This window comes from Lodderomyces elongisporus, chromosome 6 (assembly GCF_030384665.1).
Source record: "Lodderomyces elongisporus chromosome 6, complete sequence".
NCBI lineage: Eukaryota > Fungi > Ascomycota > Pichiomycetes > Serinales > Debaryomycetaceae > Lodderomyces > Lodderomyces elongisporus.
Window position 1 is genome coordinate 191037 of NC_083678.1, and position 21591 is coordinate 212627.

A 21591-nucleotide genomic window follows, 5' to 3' on the forward strand; every position below is an offset into this window, starting at 1 on the left:
ACAAGGACAAAAAAAGTACAGTCTCTTTTTTGTTTGTCTTCCTTGTTCATCCACCAAGACATCTACTTACTAGTCTTCCCGATAAACAGCTTATCTTCCCATTTATTTATTTTTCTTCTTTTCCCTTTTGTTGCTATTTCTTCGTTTACTTTCTTTCTTTTTTCTTTTTCTTTTTTTTTTAAAAATTCAATCCGGCTGCAAATGAACTTGTAATACTTCTAATATCATCCTCAATATTCTCGCCATTATACCTGGCTCCCTCAAACTTTTTGTCTAGCTTGTTCAATTTGCTGTAGAAATTGGCACTAATGGAATTTGAATCATTATAGTAATTCAGCTCATTATTCAATGCTGGCCACAATTCGTCCCGAAGATTCTGTTGACGTTGAGCTTCTAAGTTCCTCGAGCCTCCATACGCACTCAAAGGAGCAGCTCCATCTTCATATGCCACCATGCTTGCACTATCCAAAGTAGCTGATGAGAATGCACTCGTTTGGGGTGCGGCAAAAGGCACCTTCTTCTGACCTGGTTTGACATTTCTTGGCGCATAATTATTCAATTGAACCATTGACAACTGCAAATTATCCAAAGGCCCATCAACCAAACATCCCTTTTCACGGAAATGAATCAACAAATGATTCCATAACTTGTTACGACACAATGCTCTGGGATTTCCGAGAATAAGCAAACCATACTTGGCTCTTGTTAAGGCAACATTTAATCTTCTTGGATCACTCAAAAACCCGATACTTTGCGAATCGTTGGCACGAACACAACTCAAAATGATGAAATCCTTCTCACGGCCTTGGAAAGCATCAACACTGGTGATTTCCACTTCCAAATACTGATCACGTTTATCCAATATAGTAGAGTTTATAGACATAAACTGTACCAAATATGCACGCTGGCCTTCATACGGAGTTATAACACCAATTTGTTCGGGCTTGATTCCATCCTTGAATAATCTTGTGATGATCCTCTCCACATTCATTGCCTCAACTCTATTCAAATAAGAGTTTCCACTTCCACTCAACTCTTCTCTACCATAATTGGCCCAAAACATCATTGGTGTATCAAGAACTGGCCATGGAAACATTGCCTCTTCAACCAATCTATCCTTACTGGTAACACCATTTTGAAGCGAGCCTTCATAAAACATATTACTTGGGAATTCAGACAAACATGGATGCATCCTATACTGAACCTCCAACCTAATAGGAACATGGCCAAGGAAAACCAACCTTTCAAACAAGGACTGCTTCAAACCAGCATCAGCAGCCTTTCTGTCCAAAATAACAGGACCCAACTGTTGATGGTCTCCAACAAGTATCACTTGCTTAGCTCCTTTCACAATAGGAATCAATACTTCGGGCTCTGATGCTTGTGTACTTTCATCAATCAACACAGTTCTAAACTTGAATTGTGCCAATCTCTTATCGGCAGCACCAACACAAGTACAACAAACAACATCGGCTTTGCTCAAGATCTTCAACTCAGATGTTCGTAAATTTCTAATAAAACTCTTGGAATCCTCCATTGATAATTCACCAACTTCGTTCTTCAACTTCAACAACTTCTTCAATTCACCCTTTGCAGTCTTGCTAACAATGTTGTGCAATGCAAGATGACCTACCGAACTTTCCACATCTTCACGTGACTTTGCAGTAAGACGCACGACCTTCAACCCCAAGGTATCCAACTTAGCGGCCAAATGATCAACTGCAACATTAGATGGAGCACAAACTAGTATTTTTTCCTTGTTCGAGCGTGACAAGTGATAAATAATTGTTGCCGAAGTAACCGTTTTACCCGTACCTGGAGGACCCTGAATCAAAGACAATGGTCTTTGCAAAACTGATCTTACGGCATTTGTTTGCGAAATATTCAACTCCGTCAATTTGGGGTGTGAAAATTTCTTTGGCAACGTAATATCGAATTCGATAGGTGCAACATCATGACCCAATAGCTTGTGATAGATGTAGGACGAGACAGACTCTTCATCGGTTGCAAAATCCTTCATTGCCTGTTGCATACGGTCATACGAAGTTCCTTTCCAAACAAACTCTGCAGTAAAGCCATTGGTCAAGTTTGTAGGTGGTGGAATTTTGGATGGATTAAGCTCCAAAGTGAATTCCTCTTGATACGAGTTGGGCAATCTCAAAATGAAACCAGAACCTTCCCATGGTTCCTGTTGGCTTCCATTGTATCTCAAGATAATCTCATCACCAACAGCAACTTTTAAATTGGTAGTTTCATAAGTCATGAGGGTAAAGCTGGCCAAATGTCTATTGTTCAATCCCAATGCCCATTTGACTTGAATATGTTCTAAAGCTTGCGATTCCTTCAAGTTCTTATCATAATCAGCCTCCAACTTGACCAAAGGACCAAAAGATCTTTGATATTGGAATCCATCATTGTATCTCATCAAGATTGGCAATACCTCCTCCTCTTGAACATCATTGTTGTTAACATCGTTTATTGTGGCATCCCTGTTTAGTCTCCATTGTGCCTCTAATTTGGAAATTTGTTGCGGAGTAACTTGTCTTGCATTAATCAAACCTTCTTCACCTGGTGGAGGAGCCAACCAGGATAGAAATTGACGATCCTCAATGAGCGATTGCCAGTGGCTAGTGTCCCAATTTATATCCTTAGATCTTGCACATGGCAAACGACACAAGATTACAACCACGGATTCCTGTTTCGCAGAGACAAACCCCAACATGAATACATTTTTGTTTCCACAATTGTAACATTCCAATGTAGTTTCACCAAGGTCAGATTCTTCATGCAAACTAACTTGATTATGACGAGACATTACCAAATGAGTCACTATATGCGAGCTCGACGAGTTTGTTTTATCATTACAGAACCACTTGTTACATGTGTTACACTTGATAACTGCATTGGGTGTATCTACACCACAGTATGCACATGCATGTTCGCAAACTTCTTGTCCTTCTTCACCTTCTTGTCCATCGACTAAACCGCTGGTATTTTCATTAGTTTGATCGACTATAGCATTGTGATGACTATGATGATGTTGGTCATGGACGCTGTTGTCATGAAATCCTTCAAAGTCATACTGACGATCTTCTCCAAACACTGTACTCATTTATCCTATGATCACTGTCATTAATAAAAAAAAAAGGAAAAGAAGAAGAAGAGGAAGAAGAAGACTTTCGTTTATAGGTAGACTTTATGCTTCTCTATTTTTTGTTTTTCAGTTTGGTTAGTCAAACGAAAATAGGTAAAGAGATTGCAACTTTTTTTTTTTTCTCTTTTCCCTTTTTTTTCTAATGATAATTTTTCTTTTGTCTTTCTTTTTTTTTTTTATTTTATTTTTTTTATTTTTCGTTTCCCAAGTTTACACTTCTCGGTTGCCGTTTTTTTTTTCACTTTTTCTTTCCAGCATTCTTCACTTGACAGTGTGCGGCAGTACTTGGGGAAGAGATGTTGGGAAATTGAGGTTGAGAAGACACCCAGTTGTTCAATATTATGAGCTAGGAAATTTTAGTAGAGTTGAATCTTAGTTCCCTTTATTTTTGAAGTATTAACACTCTATAGATTTACTTTATATAGATTACATTCTTTTTTTGTAAAGGTCATTACAAGTTTTTTTTTTGCCATTTGCAACTTGACTCTCATAAAAGTTACGCAAAAACAACACATACTTTTGCACATACATTTGCACATACGCTTTCTCTTTTCTTCTCCCTCTCCCTCTCCCTCTCTCTCTCTCCATTTGTCTTGATAACTCAGAAAGCTTTTAAATTTATAAATATCCCTTCAGATCTCTAATTCCTCAAAAGTTCAAAAAGCCATTTATACAATCCCCGAATATAAAACTAAGGCAACTTTGTTGCACCTCTTTTACATAATAATAATAAGAATAAAAAACAAAATCAATCAAATTCAAAATAGTAACGATGTTGCAAGTAAACGAAGGTATGATTCATCTACACACCTTGCAAGGCAGAGGCAACAAAAAAAACAAAGGTAAATACAAACAACGGCGAATTAATACTAACAGCAAATTTCTAGATCAACTCAAGGATATGTGTCCGATATGTAAGACGGACAAGTATCTTTCACCAAACATGAAGTTTCTTGTTAATCCGGAATGTTACCACAAAATATGCGAATCTTGTGTGGACCGAATATTCTCTTTGGGACCAGCTCCATGTCCGTACCCGAAATGCGGCAAGATTCTTCGAAAGAACAAATTCAAGCAACAGATCTTTGAAGATTTGGTGATTGAAAAGGAGATTGATATACGGCGAAGAGTTGGGGCAATATATAACAAGACTGAAGAGGATTTCTCTGATTTGAAGGAGTTTAATAGTTATTTGGAAAACATTGAAGAAATTGTGTTTAAACTAAGCAACGGGGTCGATGTTGAAAAGACAGAAGAGGAATTAAGCAAGTACGAAGAGGAACATAGGTTGGAAATTTTAGAAAAGAATATGCGAGAGTCGCAAAAGAATGCTGACTTGGCCAAGTACCAGGATGCAATGGAGCAATTGAAGCAAGAGAAATTGAGGATTCAGAAAAAGATGGAACAAGAAGATTTAGAGTTCAAGAGGTTGCAGCAACAGGAGTTGTTGGAAAAGATGACGAATAGTTCAATGAGCAGTGACGAGTTGATTAAACTCCAGCAAGAACGACTAAACAAACGTGACATACAACGTAAGAAACAATTGCAGAATATAAATAGCCAGCTTGAACAACGGTTTAACGTTACCAATCCACTCAGCAAGCCAGTTGCTGATAACCTGAAAGCTACACCATTTACGCCATTTAATGGAGATAGGGACTTGAAGAGGAAATACAGCTTATTGAGTATTCCTACATCAGTTGACGAGTATATGCACATCGAGAACAATTCGAAAGACAGCTATTATGATCCATACGTGTTTGATTTGGCCAAGAGGAAAGAGTATTTGGGAGCAGGCTGGAGATTAACCAACGTGTTTGAACGAGCTCTTGACGAAGCATTCTGTGGCTTGGGATGCAACATTGAAGCAGAGAAAAAGAAGGAAGGAAGAGCTAAGGAAAAAGAAAAAAGAAAAGAAAAGGAAAGCAACTTGTTAATGGTATAATACAAATTATTCAAGCGTGAATATGTATTCACGTACTTATATAGATGCATTTATGTATACACACAACTATGTATACAATTAAATTAGAAATCCATAAATTTGGCCACTGGATGGTAGTATGTAGGACAGGACCAGTAACTGCGCTTGACATCATCCCATATACTCTTATCCTCATTATTCATAAACAAATCTTTTGGTACTGGGAACTCTTGGAACTCACACTGAAGTCCATAATTCTCAAGGTCTATACTGACCAATTTTTTATAAACCTCATAAATAACCTCTCTATCGGCACCTAACCCATTAAAGAACGAGAAAACACCATTGGGCTTTAACAATCCTACAACATAGTCAAATAATTCAAGCATATCCAGATAATGTTCCGAAAAAGTATCGTAATATATGCCATCAAAAAAAGTGTTTCCCAGCGAGAGTAACTTGTCTAACTCATCTTGCCAACGACCTGACAACACAACAACATTGGCTTTATCAAACCATCCATCTTTCTTCATCTTGTTTAATACATCAGGGTGTGCCTCACAAATGTAATGTTTTGTAGGATTTTTTGACTGAATCATTCTGTCAATAATACCCATTCCAAACCCAATGTTTAGCACAGTTACCTCTGAATCTTGTACTTTCCCGCTGTCCTCCTCCCTCTTTTCATTGTCAACTCCCGAGAAAAGAGCATCTGCACCGAGTTGCATTATATCGGATTCCCATGCCATCATCACTCCATCACGACGATCCTTTGTGACCAAGGCATCTTCAGTATATTCTAGTTTTGTATCAAGATACGACACTTGATTCTGAGATGGCGCATTTATGTCGTCGTCAACTTCAATAGATGGTTTGCCATAAACATCATCAACAGCTTTTTCATCTTCATTTCCATTAGTTTCAAACTCTTCTTTAATGGAATCTGCTAGAATATCTCCTCCCTTTTGTTGTTCAACTTTAATAATAGGCTCTTCATTCTTTACATCATTTTTTTCACAAACACAGTCACTAGTGCTACTATCAATGTTGTTACTGCTCCCATTATTGTTACTGTTGTTGTATTCTAACTCCCCAAATTCTTCATGTTTAACACCATCGGTATCTTCGATTACCTCCATATCAAATTCGGTAACTTTTCGCAACACGAGTTCTGCTCGCACACCAGCATCAACAATTTTTTGGTAGAGCGGCAGTTGTTTCAACCCACGGCGTATTAATATACATCCTGGAGTCTCATTGTTGACGTCTGTAAAACTCCATCCTGCTCCATATTCAAACAAAATATCCACAAACTGATTAACAATATTTTGTTCATCTTCTGATAAATCTAAAGGAACATGTGTGCAAATCAAATGCAAGGGCGTAGTCGTGGTCAGTGGTTCCACATCCTCAATACCATTGATGTAGTTGTATGCTTCTTCTACAGTGTATGTAGCAGGAATACCATTCCTCAAGTAATGGTTTAGATTAGCAATATATTCTTCGCTAATGGGCCGCTGTGGGAATTTGCAGAGATCGTGAAGATCAGACATTTTAGTAATGATAATAAAAAAAAAAAATAATCAATCAATATCTAGGATAAAAATGATTGAAAACAAGACAAAAAGTAAAAAAAGAAAAGAGGGGATAAAGCCAGTTGTTGTTCAAACACCGAGTTGTACCTTTTCGGTTAGAGCACTTACATTTTCATCCTCATCCTCATCATCATTTCCATTACCCTCACTCGCAATACTCGCATCAGCATCATCTCTATGCGCATAATGAATTGTTTACTGTCAAAAAAATTTTTTTTTTTTATCTTTTTTTTTTTGTTTTGTCTTTTTTTCTAACTTCCCCGAAATTTTGCACTCCTGTTATTGTCAATAGGCATATCGGGTATATGTCCCGTTTTATCTTTTGGACTGAACAATATACACAAAAAACGGTAGCAGTTTCTGGCCACGCCAAAAAAAAAGTAGTCAATAGACAAGGTGATTTTCCTTGCACTCAACCTGCAAGAGCGTGACGCATCAGGTTTTTTTGTTCCCTTTTGGTTTGTTTTACTAAAATATAGGGTTGAGTGTGGATGTGCTAATGAACAGAAGTAAACTACAACATGATGAAGTTTAGACATACTACTACTACTACTACCACTACTACTACCACAGCTACAGCTGTTGGTATAGGTTCACATCCACGCTAACTATAATAGTTCGTGTACTTGCAGCTAAAATGATACCTGATTGGGGTTCAAAACAAGACTTTTCTAGTTTGTTTATTTGTTTATTTACTTGTTTTGCTCATTAATTGAAAGCATGGCAGGAACGAGATGAAAGGTGGTTACAAAGTAAAAGAAGATCAAGCAATGAATTGGATCTTCTGATACATGGTTAGATATCCATTCGGAGATGGTTTTTCTTTTTCTTTTTTCTATCCTCCTTTCTTTTTCTTGTTTTTTCTTGTTTTTCTGTCTTCATTATGCTTGTCTGGAAACGGCAACAAGTGCATCAACTTGCAGACACATCACAATGACTTTAAATGGATAAACCTTTACTGAAAAGAGGCAATGATCTTTTAACTAATGAATGCATTCGTCAATGATGTTGGCTTTAGGAACGGGCTGAACTTCAAAATACAAAACACAAATGATGCAAATAAGAAATTGTTATTACTGCACTAAAATGTCATGAGACTCTTCTTGCTAATCTCTAGACGCTAAACAGGATGGTGTTTTTTTTTTAATTTGGTCATATACATAATTTTGGGTCGAATCAAACTTTAACAATTTGAAGAGGAGACCAAAATAATAAAAAAAAAAAAGAAAAGCGAGAGGAACACAAATGGAAGAGAAGAAAAATCGTATGATTTTATTGATTTACAGATTGTGCATCCTAGAACCTTTCTTCACGCCAACTTTGTGTGACTGCAAAAGAAAATGCTTATTCTGTCATAATGTCGTTGACACCGGAACGGGTGTTGGTGTGCTATATTTATGGTTATGTTGATAATAGTGGATGTGGTTGTGGTGACCAAAGCGTTAGTGACATTTATTATTATTATGATGATGATGATGATGCTTCGTGAGTATAATATGCTATAGGAGGTAGGCGGGCTATGTCTCATTCCATGAATTTCTATTGATACTAAAACCGAGACTAAACAATCTGGAACTCACGGCAGAAGAAACGTCAAATCCCGTGGTGCAATGTGGGGTGGCCCCAGAAGAATCATTCAAAACCCTTTTTCTTTTTTCTTTTTTCTTTTTTCTTTGATTCCTTTTCAGTTCAATTTTGTACCCTTGGTTTCCCCCCATACTTATCCCCGTGTTTTTTCATTATACCTCATGGTTAAGAAACGGCTGGCATGAAGAGAGTAGCTACTTGATACACCTGCTAAATAAAAGGTGACTCGCGTCAAGGTGCGTTTAGAAATATTATTGTGACTGGGGTTAGGAGAATAGACGCCTTTTCTTTTGAATGGAGTCCAGGCATATGCACCTTGAAGCAGAAAATGACTTTATGGGAGACAAGGAGACAAAGGAGACAAAGGAGACAAAGGAGCAGAAATACAGAAATTCAAATTTACAAGGGGTTTAGGAAGATAGAATTTTTTGACAGTGCTTCTTTTGCAGAGCCTTTCATCCGGAAATTACACTTTGAACCGAAGAAAAGAAAAATAAAGGAATAAAGGATAGAACTAAAGGGTTTGATTCTTCTTTTAGACTTTGAGATCATTCCGCAGAGACATGCATTCGTCTATGTTAATCAGTTTCCCTTCTCCCTTTCTTTTCTTTTCTTTCTTTCTTTCTTTCTTTCTTTTTTTTTTTCTTTTCCCTTTCACAAGAGCATAATAATTAGTTCTTGAGCTAGTTTTCGAAGGAAACTATTCATGAGAGACAGAATAACGTTTTTGTTTGTCATTATATTGGTCAAGGAGTTAGAAAAAGAAATACCAAAGTGAGCAATTTCGAAGGTGTATAAATCCGACCGGCATCCACCATTTCTTATCTCCCTTCGAATATACTCCTTTCTTTCTTTTCTTCTTCTTCTTTTTCTTATTCTAATTCTGTTTCTTATTTCTCTCTATTCAGTGAAATCATAACCAGTCTTTTTCTTTTTGCTTTGTATGCTTGCATAAAAGACTTCTATTTCCTTAATGTCATATAAAATAAATAAATACAGTCCAGTTTTTCCTCAGGTTGGTACTGTGAACGAGATGCAACAACAACAACAACAACAACAACAACAAGAGCAACATCATTATCACCCACAACAGAAACAACAACAGCAACAGCAGCAACAACAACAACAACAATACGATCTGGAGGATATTTGTGGACCATTTAGAACTCAAGAACATTGCTACCAATATAGACACCAAAATTTAAACACATATCAACAACAAAATTTAAACCAACGTCAACTTCAACACCAACATTCACATCCACCTACATATCATAACCAACCTCAATATCAACAACTTCAACGTGAGAATCACGAGCAACCATTCCTGCTGTACCAAACTCCAGTTGAAAGCCAATACCATATTAAGATGGAACCAAGTAACCTGTCCTTGTTGGGAGAACCCATTCGCGACATGTTGTGCAATAATGCAACTACTGCGAGTTTTCCAATGAGAAGTAATATCGCTTCGAATGATACTCAAAATTATCCAGTAGACCTTGATTTCGCACTTCCTCCTGCATTTCAGCACTACATCAATTCCAATAAAAACAAAGGAATACTAGTTCTGCTGTCTTTATCGGTGACCGGATCTCCTTATATTGACCGCGACTTGCCTAGTAACACAGAATATATTACTGGAAATGATGGGTTTAGTGGTTCTGGAAGCATCAATGTCAACTATGCGTCATTGGATGGAGATATACAATTGGATGAACAAAGGTCGCAGTTCCATCAACCATCTTTACTAAGCAACGATACCTCACCTGTATTTAAATCGCAAATTGAGCCAATGAGTTTGGCTTTTGCTCCCACGCAGGCTTTTGGTGCTCCACCACGCGAAGCAGAGGGAGAAGAAGAGAACAAAGTGGATGGTGAAGAACAACAACAACAACAACAACAACAAAACCTAAAGCTAAAACCACAACTAAAAGTAGAGAAACATGAAACAGATCTGAGTTATTCAAATGATTTATTGGACTCACCTTTGTCTGTTGAAGCTGATATACCTATTGGTGGACTTAATGAAGAACCGAGAAGAAATGGAATTAGTGCCTTTTCGACAAAGACCAACTCGGTGACGGGCTTGCAATCGTTTGATACACGCGCAAGTAGCTCACATTTACAGCCAATATCAGTATCATCGTCACCTAGTTCCATTAGTGCTTCGTCTTTTCCAAATTCGTACCCTGTAGCAAGTGGTAGAAATATGGATCGGTATTGCCTGGGAAGTGTTACACCTTCGACGGTGATTACTCCAATCTCACCACTGGCACAACATTTGCGCAGCTACCCTCTTTTGAAACATAGTAATAAGAGGAAGAAGTTGGCTATATCAACCATTAGCAATGACTTGATTAAAAATGGGATTACAGCTGATGCCACCGATTACATAAATGATACACTGGAAAATTCTGGAACCTCGTCGTCATCACTTTCGACATCGAACCCGATCATTAAAGTAAAGACTTCAGCCTCAGCGCCACCATTTGCACAGCAACAACCACAAGAACTGCAGCAGCAGCAGCAGCAACAGCAACAACAACAACAACAACAGCAGCAGCAGCAGCAGCAACAGTCACAGCAACAACAAGTAAACAAACCAAGAGTCAAATCAGCACATAATGTGATTGAACAACGCTACAGAAATAAGATTAACGACAAGTTTAATGCACTTCAAGAGTCAGTGCCTACTTTGAAGATCTTGGTGCTTAGGAAATACGAGGAGAGAATGAGGTTGAAACAACAACGGATGCAACTTGTTGGTCAAAACAGTAACCACAACAACAATCTTATGGAAGATTATGAAAGTTCTGATGGCGAGGATTTGCCGTTTGGAAATGTATCTTTTGCAAGTCAATACACTCAAGGGGAGGTCGATGCAATTGATTTGGAAGGTCTCGAGCCAGCTAGGAAATTGAACAAGGGTACAATCTTGGCCAAATCGATTGAATATATCAAGTTTTTGGAAAATAAGAACGCAAAGATGAGACAAGACCATGAGCTTTTGATTCAAAAGGCAAAACAGTTGGGATTGGCACTAGATATGGGTATTTAACGAGTGATGTATGATTATGATTGAACGTTGGAATGAGTCAGTGTGAGTGTGAGTGTGAGTGCGATAAGTGTGAGTGTTTGTGGGTCTCGGCAAGCGAGAGGAAGGGGTAAAAGAAGGAATGAATGATTCGGCTGAGCCTTTAAACTTTTATTTGGATTTATCGTTTTCCGATTATTTACTTTACAGTTTTATTTTTTATTTGCTTTTTATTTTTTAGTTGTTACTCTTGTTATTGATATTGTTGGTTATAGAGATATTTGTATAGAGTAAATCGATATTTATTAAAGTATAGGTAGCCTCCAATGTATTTTCTCAACCACTTACTTTGCAGGGTTACATTTGCCTTTTCATTTGTCTTTTCTATGTCCTATCTATGTCCTATCTCTGTTGTTGAAAATTTTTTTTAAAATATACTTTTCAATTCTATTATATTGACCAAGTCTTTAGGGAATGTTTTGTTAGTTAAATGTTTCAAACCTGCGGCTGAGTATTAGCAATTGCTGAAATGTGATACGCGTTGAAGATTTCTTTTTCTTTTACTTTTGTAATTTTGTTTATTATGTAACTTGGATTATTATCCTTCAGTAAAAAAATTCTCTCTCTATTTTTTTTTTTTTTTCAGCCGTCGGTTTCGCGAGCAACGAAGAAGAGAGATAAAACCAAGAGAGAAAAAAAAAAACACCAGAAGCGAGTTATACGAGAAGGGATCAGACCATTGTACGAGGTACTTATAAACCACATCTTCTTTCTCAAGTATATATAAATACACTCGGTGGTTCAAAATTTTTTTTTTTTGGCTGATTTATATTGCCTGTTTTGATTTTCAATCAAACTTTCAATTTTTTTTTTTCATCCTTGCTGTATTTGATTCTACGTTGAACACTCATTACACGTTCATCTAGCTTAGACTCGCTTTGGACTTATATAACGAGAACTAAAACAAAAAAAAAAGACAAGTATGGCGTTAGTCGATTTGGCCATTCAAGGCTATACATTTTTCATGTCATTGACGACTTTTCAACAAGTTTTCATCCTTATTGTTGTTCCATTTGTCTACAATATCGCATGGCAATTGTTATATTCATTAAGAAAAGATCGTGTGCCACTTGTGTTTTATTGGATTCCATGGTTTGGTTCTGCTGTTGGGTATGGCCAACAACCATATGAATTTTTTGAGCAGTGTCGTCAAAAGTATGGAGATGTGTTTGCCTTTGTGTTGTTGGGTAAGGTTATGACTGTTTACTTGGGTCCTAAGGGACACGAATTTATTCTTAATGCCAAGCTTTCCGAGGTATCAGCCGAAGAAGCTTACAAACATTTGACTACTCCAGTATTTGGTAAAGGTGTTGTGTATGATTGTCCAAATCAAAGATTGATGGAGCAAAAGAAGTTTGCCAAATTTGCTTTGACAACCGACTCGTTTAGAAAGTATGTTCCTTTGATTAGAGAAGAGGTCTTGAACTACTTTACAAGCAATTCAAATTTCAATATGAAAAACCAAAAATCTGGTGTTGCTGATGTCATGAAGACCCAACCGGAAATCACCATTTTTACTGCGTCAAGGTCCTTGATGGGCAAAGAGATGAGATCAAGATTCGATGAGTCATTTGCGGAATTGTATTCGGACTTGGACAAAGGATTTACCCCAGTTAATTTCGTGTTCCCCAACTTGCCATTGCCCCACTATTGGAAAAGAGATGCTGCTCAGCAAAAGATTTCTTCGACCTACATGAAGGAAATCACGAAAAGAAGACAAGCCGGTGCTATTGATGGCGATGAGGACTTGATCAGCTCCTTGATGGTGCACTCAACTTATAAGGACGGAGTGAAAATGACTGACCAAGAAATTGCAAACTTGTTGATTGGTATCTTGATGGGTGGACAACACACCAGTGCCTCTACTTCAGCATGGTTCTTGTTACATTTGGGAGATAAACCAGAATTGCAGGAGCAGTTGTACGAAGAGATCCAACAAGCTTTGCAATCCAAGGGGGGAAACTTGAGCGATTTGTCTTATGAAGATTTACAAAAAATGACATTGGTCAACAACACGATTAAAGAAACATTGAGAATGCACATGCCATTACATTCAATCTTTAGAAAAGTTATGTCACCAATGGTTGTTCCTGGCACCACTTATGTTGTGCCCAAGGGCCACCATGTTTTAGTCTCTCCTGGTTATGCCCACACCAATGAAAGATACTACAAAAATGCCAACCAATTTGATCCACACAGATGGGACAACGCCAACATGTCAAACAAGGATTCTGACGAAGTTGACTATGGTTTCGGTAAAGTTTCCAAAGGTGTTGCATCTTCATACTTGCCATTTGGTGGTGGAAGACACAGATGTATTGGTGAGCAATTTGCTTACGTGCAATTGGGAACTCTTTTGACTACATTTATTTACAATATCAAATGGAAGTTGAAAGGTGGCCACGTGCCACATGTTGATTACGCTTCAATGGTTACACTTCCTGAGCTGCCTGCTGAAATCGTTTGGGAAAAGAGAGACACTTGCGTTGTTTGATCCAATTTGTAGTGGTTCACTTTTAAACGCACACATACACAAACACTCACACAAGCTTACTCATACTCATACTCACACTCACAAAAGTATATATATAACCAAGCAACATGTAACATATAGATTAATTATTGAATTGAAAACTTAATAAAATAATATACAGAACAGACATATTTGTGACACCTATTTTCTGACCCTGAATTCCTGTTTCTTTTGTTTTGTTTTGTTTTGTTTTCTTCTCCTTCTTCTTTTCCTCTATATCTATCTTAAACCGATGGTGTTAATATGTGTCAAAAAGTAAAAGGGTTTACTCAACTCTCTTGAAAGAAAAAAGAAATTTTTTTCAAAAAAAAAATAAAAAAAAAATAAAAAAAAAATGAAAAAGAAAAAAGTGAAAAAAAATTGGAATCAGCCGCTAACGGTGAGCCAATTTGGACGGGAGTGGAAAGAAAAAAACAAATGTCAAACAAAAATAAATAGAAAAATTATAATATTATAGTAAGAAAAACATCCGAGTTTATCAAATACACTGGAAAATTCTGAAGTCAGCATACACTTTTATTCACAAATCAAGGTTGTTTGAGCAAGTAAGGTTCGCACAATGTTTGAGTCATTTGAAATTAAAGTTCCGGCGTCATCAGCCAATATTGGTCCTGGATTTGATGTGTTGGGTATAGGCTTGGAGCTCTATTTGTCCATTAAAGTTATTATCGATAAAAATGTAGATACAAGTTCTGATCCACACAATGCCAAATTATCATACGAGGGAAGCCTTGCAGAAAAAGTGCCGTTGAGATCAGACAAGAACTTGGTGACGCAAACAGCACTTTATGTACTCAGAACTGTTGGTGTCGACAAATTTCCATTGGGAACTCAAATCTTTGTTAATAATCCTATTCCATTGGGTCGAGGATTGGGTTCGAGTGCAAGTGCCATTGTTGGGGGTATATATTTGGGTAATGCCATTGGTAAATTAAATTTGAGCAAGGAGCGAATGTTGGATTATTGTTTGATGATTGAAAGGCACCCAGATAACATTGCTGCAGCAATGCTTGGTGGATTTATTGGATCCTACCTAAACGAATTGGATAAAGCAGACGCCGAACATACTCAAGTTCCCTTGGACTATATATTACCCAAGCCAGATACACCATCGGATGTCATTGTGCGAGAGAAACCACCAATGAATATTGGGGAGTACATGAAATACAACTGGAATAAAAAGATCAAATGTGTTGTCATTATTCCAAATTTCGAGTTGAGCACTGACAAGTCGAGAGCAGTATTGCCTCAATCGTATACAAGGCCAGATATCATTTACAACCTTCAAAGAATTGCCGTTTTGACTGCTGCACTCACACAAGACCCACCTAACCACAAGTTGATTTACCAATCGATGAGAGATAAAATTCACCAACCATATAGAACTGTTTTGATCCCAGGTCTAGATCAAGTGTTGGAGCAAGTCGTACCAGCAAAGCACCCGGGACTTTGTGGAATATGTTTAAGTGGAGCAGGACCTACAATCTTGTGTTTGGCAACTGAAGGCTTTGAAGATATTGCACACGAGGTTACTAATATTTTTGACAGCGAAGGTATAAAATGTGATTGGAAAGTGTTAGATTTGGCATACGATGGCGCAACTCTTGAGTACTTGTAATTTTTGTATAAAAAGGATTAATTGATGGAAAGATGAAAAGCTGTTTTTTTTTCATTATTATTTATTTTCCTTGTATTTTCATTTTTCCAATTTTTTTTTGGAGTAAATTATTGTAGAGTTGAGCAGAATGTGTGACCAATTGTTTTTTTTTTAATCAGATTAAGGCACAGAATGTTTTATTGAACTTTTTGGCACACATTGTTACATGTTTAAGATTCCACAGAATGAATTGTGACCTTTTTGTTTTGGAATCTGGAATTTGCAAATTTGCAAATTTGCAATTCTTCGTGCTCCATACTTCAAAGTATTGTGAGTATGCGTCTATCTCTCGCCCCACTTACCCAATAGCGAAATGATAAAAATGAAAAATAAAAAAAAAATATATATATTAAAGGAAAACGGGAAAACAGTGAGGAAAAAGCAAGATATATTGCACTAAAGCAAGGAGAGAGAGAGAGAGAGAGAGAGAGAGAGAGAGAGAGAGAGAGAGAGAGAGAGAGAGAACCAAAAAAATAGGACTCTCGCAACAAATACATTTTCAAACTCTATCAACAATTAACAGGACAAAGTCAATTGAACTATACTGTGGATCTCCTAAAAAAAAAAAGAAAAAGGAAATTCGGGGAAATAGTGAAATAAAAGAGACGCAAAATATGAGCTCTATTACAACTGAGAGTGAACCGAAGTTACAGGGAAAGATCACGGAAGAGAACCTTCTTCTAGGGTCAAAATCTCAGCCAATTCTTTTAACCAGAGTCGAGGTCAATGGAGGTGGCCCATTTAGCTATGAATTTTTCGATAAATTATTGAGTCCATTATTGGGCAAAGGTGATTATACTTTGGCGCAAATAACGGACAAAATCCATCAATCTTACCAACATTTAGCCGACACAGGTGTATTCAAAAAAATCGGTGCTAGAATCGAGCCCGATTTTTACTCCAACGTTCCTGCAGTTAAATCGTACAATAGCGAAAAGTCTATTCCTGCTAAAGTTGTCTTTGATGTTGCAAATGTGAGTTTAAACAACAATGAAGGTTTCTTGAATTTCAACAATGAAGAATTTTTAAACTTACAGTTGAATCATATTGATAGGAACTTTAGTGAGAATGCGGAAACAGTATCCGTTGGTGTAGACTATAATCCTTATAAGCCATATGACCACTTATTAACCAATTTTAAATTTTCATCGAGCTTAAAAGATCCAAGTTTTAGGTTTTTAATTGATGGAGGCTACAACACAAGGAATAACTATGCATGGCAGGATTTTAAGGAGAACCAGTTGGGTGGTAAGATTGGGTTATTATACAAGAAGCAAAAAAATTTTGATATATTTACTGGGTTCTCACTTTACAAAAGGAGATTATTTGATATCGAGGAAGGTGCCAATGCTGATCTCAAATATTTCAATGGCGAGTTTTTGAAATCTAGTGTATTAAACAAAGCCCATTTTCAACACCTTACATATTTGAGCGACAAGCACAAGAGTTTCCCAACTAATGGTATTAACGTGCAAATCGAGTCAGAGTTGAGTTCAGTTCAAAAACAAGTTGACGCTTCTAATCGTGGGGAATTTGTTAAGCTGCAAATAAAATTTGATCTTTACAAGTCGGTTTTCAACAATTACTTCACTACAAAACTTAGTGGTGAGATTGGAGGTATCTACTCATTCAATTCTAAATTCCCCGTACATCCATTGGATAAATTCTACTTGGGTGGTTACTCGTCTTTTTTGGGTTTCAGTAAAAACGGCGTTGAACCAAGCGGAGGATTACAACTGTACAAAGTGCAAGCTACTTTATTTTCCAAAATTCCTCATTTGCTTTATGCACCAACTTTGAACAGATACAATGTCGCACTTTCGGAAGACGAACATCCCTTGAGACTTTATGGTACAGTAATTGCAGGTAATTGCGTGCCAACATCTTCAAAAACGATTTTCAATGATGATAATGGTGCTTTGTCATATGGGTTTGGGTTAAGGTACTTTAACCACTGGGCAAATTTTGATCTCGGATATTTTGTGAGCAAAAGGTTTGGGTCGCTGGAGTCCAGAAGCGATGTTGGTGTAAAGGACGGTATACAATTTTCTATTTCAATTGGAGCTCCAAGCAGCAACTTGTGAAAGAATTAGCTTAGGAAACTTATTAAAACAGAAATATATCGAAGAAAAAAAAAGAAAAAAAAAGGAAAAGAGAAATAATGTAGATAAATGCTCTGATAGATGAACAAGTACCGGCAGTTTTATAGTGGCATATACGTAGGAAATTCATTATTCGATTTCAGTTTTAGTACGTAGCAGACACTTGCAAAATTGTGCTTGTATGCGTGAGTCAGAGTATGTGAGAGTGAGTGAGTAAGAGTATGTGAGAGTGAGTGAGTAAGAGTATGTGAGAGTGAGTGAGTAAGAGTATGTGAGAGTTAGAGTGTGTGCTTAGTACTATGCGGTCCAGATCCTGTCAAAATAATGTCTGCTCTAACGAAAAGATGGAACGCGCAACTGAATTTTCATTTATAATAAGCGGTTAGGGGACGCGTTTGCAAAACAGCAACAACGGTAGTAACAACAACAGCAACAGCAACAGCAACGACAACGACAACGACAACAAAGCCAATAGTAGCCACTAGACGATATAACCGATTTGTTTGAACTTCAACTGATCACAAAAATAAGCTGGTTGACAGTAATACAGACAAACGGACACATTCAACAGTATGGGCGTTAATGGACTTCTTCCACTACTAAAAAGTATACACGATCCATGTTCTTTAGAGAGGTATAGAGGAAAAACATTGGCCATTGATACATATGGCTGGCTACATCGAGCTGTGGTTTCGTGTGCTGAGGATCTTTGTCTTGGTAGGCCAACAAGACGATACGTCACATACGTGCGTAACAAGATCGCAATGCTCCAGGATTTTCAAATAACACCGTACTTTGTATTCGATGGAGCATCATTGAGAACGAAAGCGCAAACGAATGACGAGAGAAGAAAATCGCGTAAAGAAGCATTGGCGTTAGCGCAACAGTATGCCAAGCTGGGTAGGTCGGACTTGGCAGGAAAGCAGTATATGAAAGCTGCATGCGTTACCTCGCAGATGGCGAAACTGATCATGTGCGAATTAGATCTTTTAAAAATTAAGTATGTTGTTGCGCCGTACGAAGCTGACCCACAAATGGTATACTTGGAGAAAATAGGATTGGTAGATGGCATATTGAGTGAGGATTCGGATTTGCTTATATTTGGGTGTCGGAAATTGATCACTAAATTGAAAGATGATTCAACATGCGTTGAGATTGATAGGCACAACTTTAAGAATGTTGCCAACATGTCCTATCTAGGTAACTTTAGTGAGTCGCAACTAAGACTCGCAGCAATGTTATCAGGCTGTGACTATACTAAAGGTGTCCAAGGTATAGGACTCAAGTCGTCAGTTCAATTAGTGCGAAAATATATTTATTTGCAAAAAGTCATTTTGGCTATTAAAGCTTCAGGCAAGATGGTTCCAGATAACCTTGAAGATGATATCTATAGAGCAGATCTTGCATTTCAATTTCAAAAAGTCTTTGATCCGCGAAGTCAAAAGTTGACAACTTTAAATGAGTTACCCGAGGAGCTCGAAGTTGATGTCGAAATCCTTGAAATGTATTGCGGTAGATGCATAGACGATCGATTGATTCAACACGTTTGCAACGGTGTAATTGACCCTAATACGCATGAGCCGCTCATTTCTCGAGACCAAAGTCTATCTTTGCTCAAATCGCATTCGCTCAGGATGGGAATGAGCAGCGTTACTACTACTACTTATAAAAATAATAACAGCAATGATAATAATAATAACAACAATATCAAAATTAACCAGAGTTTGAGTTCAATGAACTGCAGAGTTGCTAGGCGTTCACAATCGGAAACTATTGGAAAGGGATCTCCAAATTCAATACTAGATATGCTTAGTTTCAGCAAGTGTAGCCCTAAGCGTACTAAAAGACGCCTCGAAGCGGAAGCAGATATTACGGTACAATTGGAACTTGAAGCCAAAGAAAAAGCAAGAGTGAAAACAAGCACAAACAGAAACACAAACACAAGCACAAACACAAGCACAGAACACGAGCAACACAATGCAACCTTTAGAGAACCTGATCTACCACTTAAAAAGATATTTTTTGATAAATCAAGACTCAGAAATGATACTTCGCCCACTTCTAAAAAATTGAAAAAATTACAGTCACCATTATCGTTGCAAAAAACCCCGACAACGACAAGTAAATATTTTAGTGCGCCAAAAGTGAAGGAAGTTGAAAATGACGAGGATCCAGAGATTTGGAATTCCAGTTTCTTTGAAGACTCTGAGATTCCAGAATCGTCGCCCAAATTTGGATTCGATACGAGAGATATATTAGCCGATTATGAGAAGGACACCGTTTCAACAAATGTGGATGATGCCAAAATCGAAATCGAAACTGAAACTGAAGCTGAAGATGAACTTGGAAATGAAAATGGAAATGAAAATGAAAATGAAAATGAAAATGAAAATGAGACTACAACAATAGATGCAGATGGGGATGGTGATGAACAGATTGTAGATTCACTTCCAAATTTTGATTCTATGATAGTGGACGTCGCTCCGATTAGTATACTGCGAAGCAAAGTTCGAAGAATGCAAACTACAAAGAAACAGGAAACACGCAGGGAGTTTGAAGTTGCAAATACTGATGACGACAATGATTACGATGATGATGACGAAATCGAAGAATCACCTATAAGAAAAGACTATTCGCAGAATACAAGCACAATAAGAACACAAGTTGATTTTAAGGCACTTAGATCTGCTTTCCAGTGTCACACCGATAATTTCAATCTACCACTCGGTCAAAAGCCGCATAAGCCACAAGCCCAGTTGTCTCAGAAGCATAGCGATTATCGCAAAAAAAGACCAGCTTTACAAGACAAACCAGTAAATACCATGCCAAAGTCGATTCAAAAAGTTGCTGCACATATTAGAGACAATACTGAGTCGAGAAAGTGCGAAATTGAAAAAAAAGTGCGTTTCAAAACTAAAAGTCCACTGCCAAAACGAGTTTGCAAACGGATAGACTTGAAGCAATTTGTATATTAATAACCAAAATAAATAATAGTATCCAAATGGATTTAGTTTTGATGGATCTCTGAATGGCCATTGATATGTATCTTTGTGGACCAGTAATAAGTTTAACGTGTAAATTACATTGCTACACATCAACATCTATTGTTTTCAATACTTTTATTAACCCGTTAATATACTTTTAGTATACTTTTAGTATACTTTTAGTATCCTCTTAAAATACAAGCACCGATTGCCAATCTTGTGAGTTTGCCTTGACTATTTGGATCCTCGAATTTTGCATCATTCAATTTGTAAATTTTCCTAAATTTGGGTAGATCGACGAGCTGATAAAGTTTATGATCTGTAATTTTTAGAGGTTTCTCTTTGGTAATCAGCTCGATCAGTTCCAACTCTTTTTCTAATTGCAACAGGTCTTGTCCTGCTTCATAGTTGCCATTCTTTAAAATTTTAATCACTATTACACTTGAGCAGTCTTCCAGAATTCCAAATCGTTTTATGGCATTGGAAATGACATTGACTGGTGATAAATTTAGTAAAATTTCCGCGTATAATGTATTTGATTGCATCGTCCCACTCTCATAATTGCTAATTGACTTGTGTATACTGTTGTAGAGATGCTCCATCGATATAATGAGTTTCGTGTTACAGAAACAGTAGTCATAGGCTTCATTTGCGCTTCTTAGTTGCAACTTAATGTTTGCGATGGTTTCTTTCGAAAGATTTTCCACAAGACACGCTAATACTTTGTACTGTGGGAACTGCGGGAACTGTACTATTGGTATTAAATCAGTCATCGCTAGTATTGATGGGTGATATATTGATGGTGTAGCGGTGATTGTTTCTACTTTTAAATTTGTTTTATTCTATTTCAATTTGTTTTATTTTATTTTATTTTGTTTTGTTTTATATTTTTTTATATTTTTTACAGTTAGTATTTCATACTACTTCACTTTAATTTCCGCATAACGAGTAACGAGTTCAA

The 21591-nt window shown here is 37.1% G+C and overlaps 9 protein-coding genes across 9 annotated transcripts; 6 read left to right on the plus strand and 3 right to left on the minus strand. All coding sequences in view use genetic code 12, as the record gives it.

Annotated features, from left to right (window-relative positions):
* Positions 1–178: 178 nt before the first annotated feature.
* NAM7 (ATP-dependent RNA helicase) lies at positions 179–3112 on the minus strand (the record flags this gene model as incomplete). Its single annotated transcript, XM_001524652.1, has 1 exon — positions 179–3112. One exon carries the CDS (start codon positions 3110–3112, stop codon positions 179–181), a length of 2934 nt encoding a protein of 977 aa, XP_001524702.2.
* Positions 3113–3926: 814 nt separating this feature from the next.
* On the plus strand, positions 3927–5099 carry TFB3 (TFIIH/NER complex subunit; the record flags this gene model as incomplete). Its single annotated transcript, XM_061119589.1, has 2 exons — positions 3927–3945; positions 4042–5099. 2 exons carry the CDS (start codon positions 3927–3929, stop codon positions 5097–5099), a joined length of 1077 nt encoding a protein of 358 aa, XP_060975572.1.
* An 83-nt stretch (positions 5100–5182) lies between these two features.
* RMT2 (Arginine N-methyltransferase 2) lies at positions 5183–6631 on the minus strand (the record flags this gene model as incomplete). Its single annotated transcript, XM_001524654.2, has 1 exon — positions 5183–6631. The coding sequence occupies one exon, from the start codon at positions 6629–6631 to the stop codon at positions 5183–5185; it is 1449 nt and encodes a 482-aa protein (XP_001524704.2).
* Positions 6632–9233: 2602 nt separating this feature from the next.
* PVL30_004565 (uncharacterized protein) lies at positions 9234–11318 on the plus strand (the record flags this gene model as incomplete). Its single annotated transcript, XM_001524655.1, has 1 exon — positions 9234–11318. One exon carries the CDS (start codon positions 9234–9236, stop codon positions 11316–11318), a length of 2085 nt encoding a protein of 694 aa, XP_001524705.2.
* Positions 11319–12318: 1000 nt separating this feature from the next.
* Positions 12319–13848, plus strand: ERG11 (Lanosterol 14-alpha-demethylase; the record flags this gene model as incomplete). The annotated part of the gene is made up of 1 exon (XM_001524656.2): positions 12319–13848. One exon carries the CDS (start codon positions 12319–12321, stop codon positions 13846–13848), a length of 1530 nt encoding a protein of 509 aa, XP_001524706.2.
* Positions 13849–14446: 598 nt separating this feature from the next.
* On the plus strand, positions 14447–15505 carry THR1 (Trihydroxynaphthalene reductase; the record flags this gene model as incomplete). The annotated part of the gene is made up of 1 exon (XM_001524657.2): positions 14447–15505. The coding sequence occupies one exon, from the start codon at positions 14447–14449 to the stop codon at positions 15503–15505; it is 1059 nt and encodes a 352-aa protein (XP_001524707.2).
* Positions 15506–16158: 653 nt separating this feature from the next.
* PVL30_004568 (uncharacterized protein) lies at positions 16159–17628 on the plus strand (the record flags this gene model as incomplete). The annotated part of the gene is made up of 1 exon (XM_001524658.1): positions 16159–17628. One exon carries the CDS (start codon positions 16159–16161, stop codon positions 17626–17628), a length of 1470 nt encoding a protein of 489 aa, XP_001524708.2.
* Positions 17629–18218: 590 nt separating this feature from the next.
* Positions 18219–20621, plus strand: EXO1 (Rad2 nuclease; the record flags this gene model as incomplete). The annotated part of the gene is made up of 1 exon (XM_001524659.1): positions 18219–20621. The coding sequence occupies one exon, from the start codon at positions 18219–18221 to the stop codon at positions 20619–20621; it is 2403 nt and encodes an 800-aa protein (XP_001524709.2).
* A 188-nt stretch (positions 20622–20809) lies between these two features.
* Positions 20810–21403, minus strand: PVL30_004570 (uncharacterized protein; the record flags this gene model as incomplete). The annotated part of the gene is made up of 1 exon (XM_001524660.1): positions 20810–21403. One exon carries the CDS (start codon positions 21401–21403, stop codon positions 20810–20812), a length of 594 nt encoding a protein of 197 aa, XP_001524710.2.
* Positions 21404–21591: the final 188 nt, after the last annotated feature.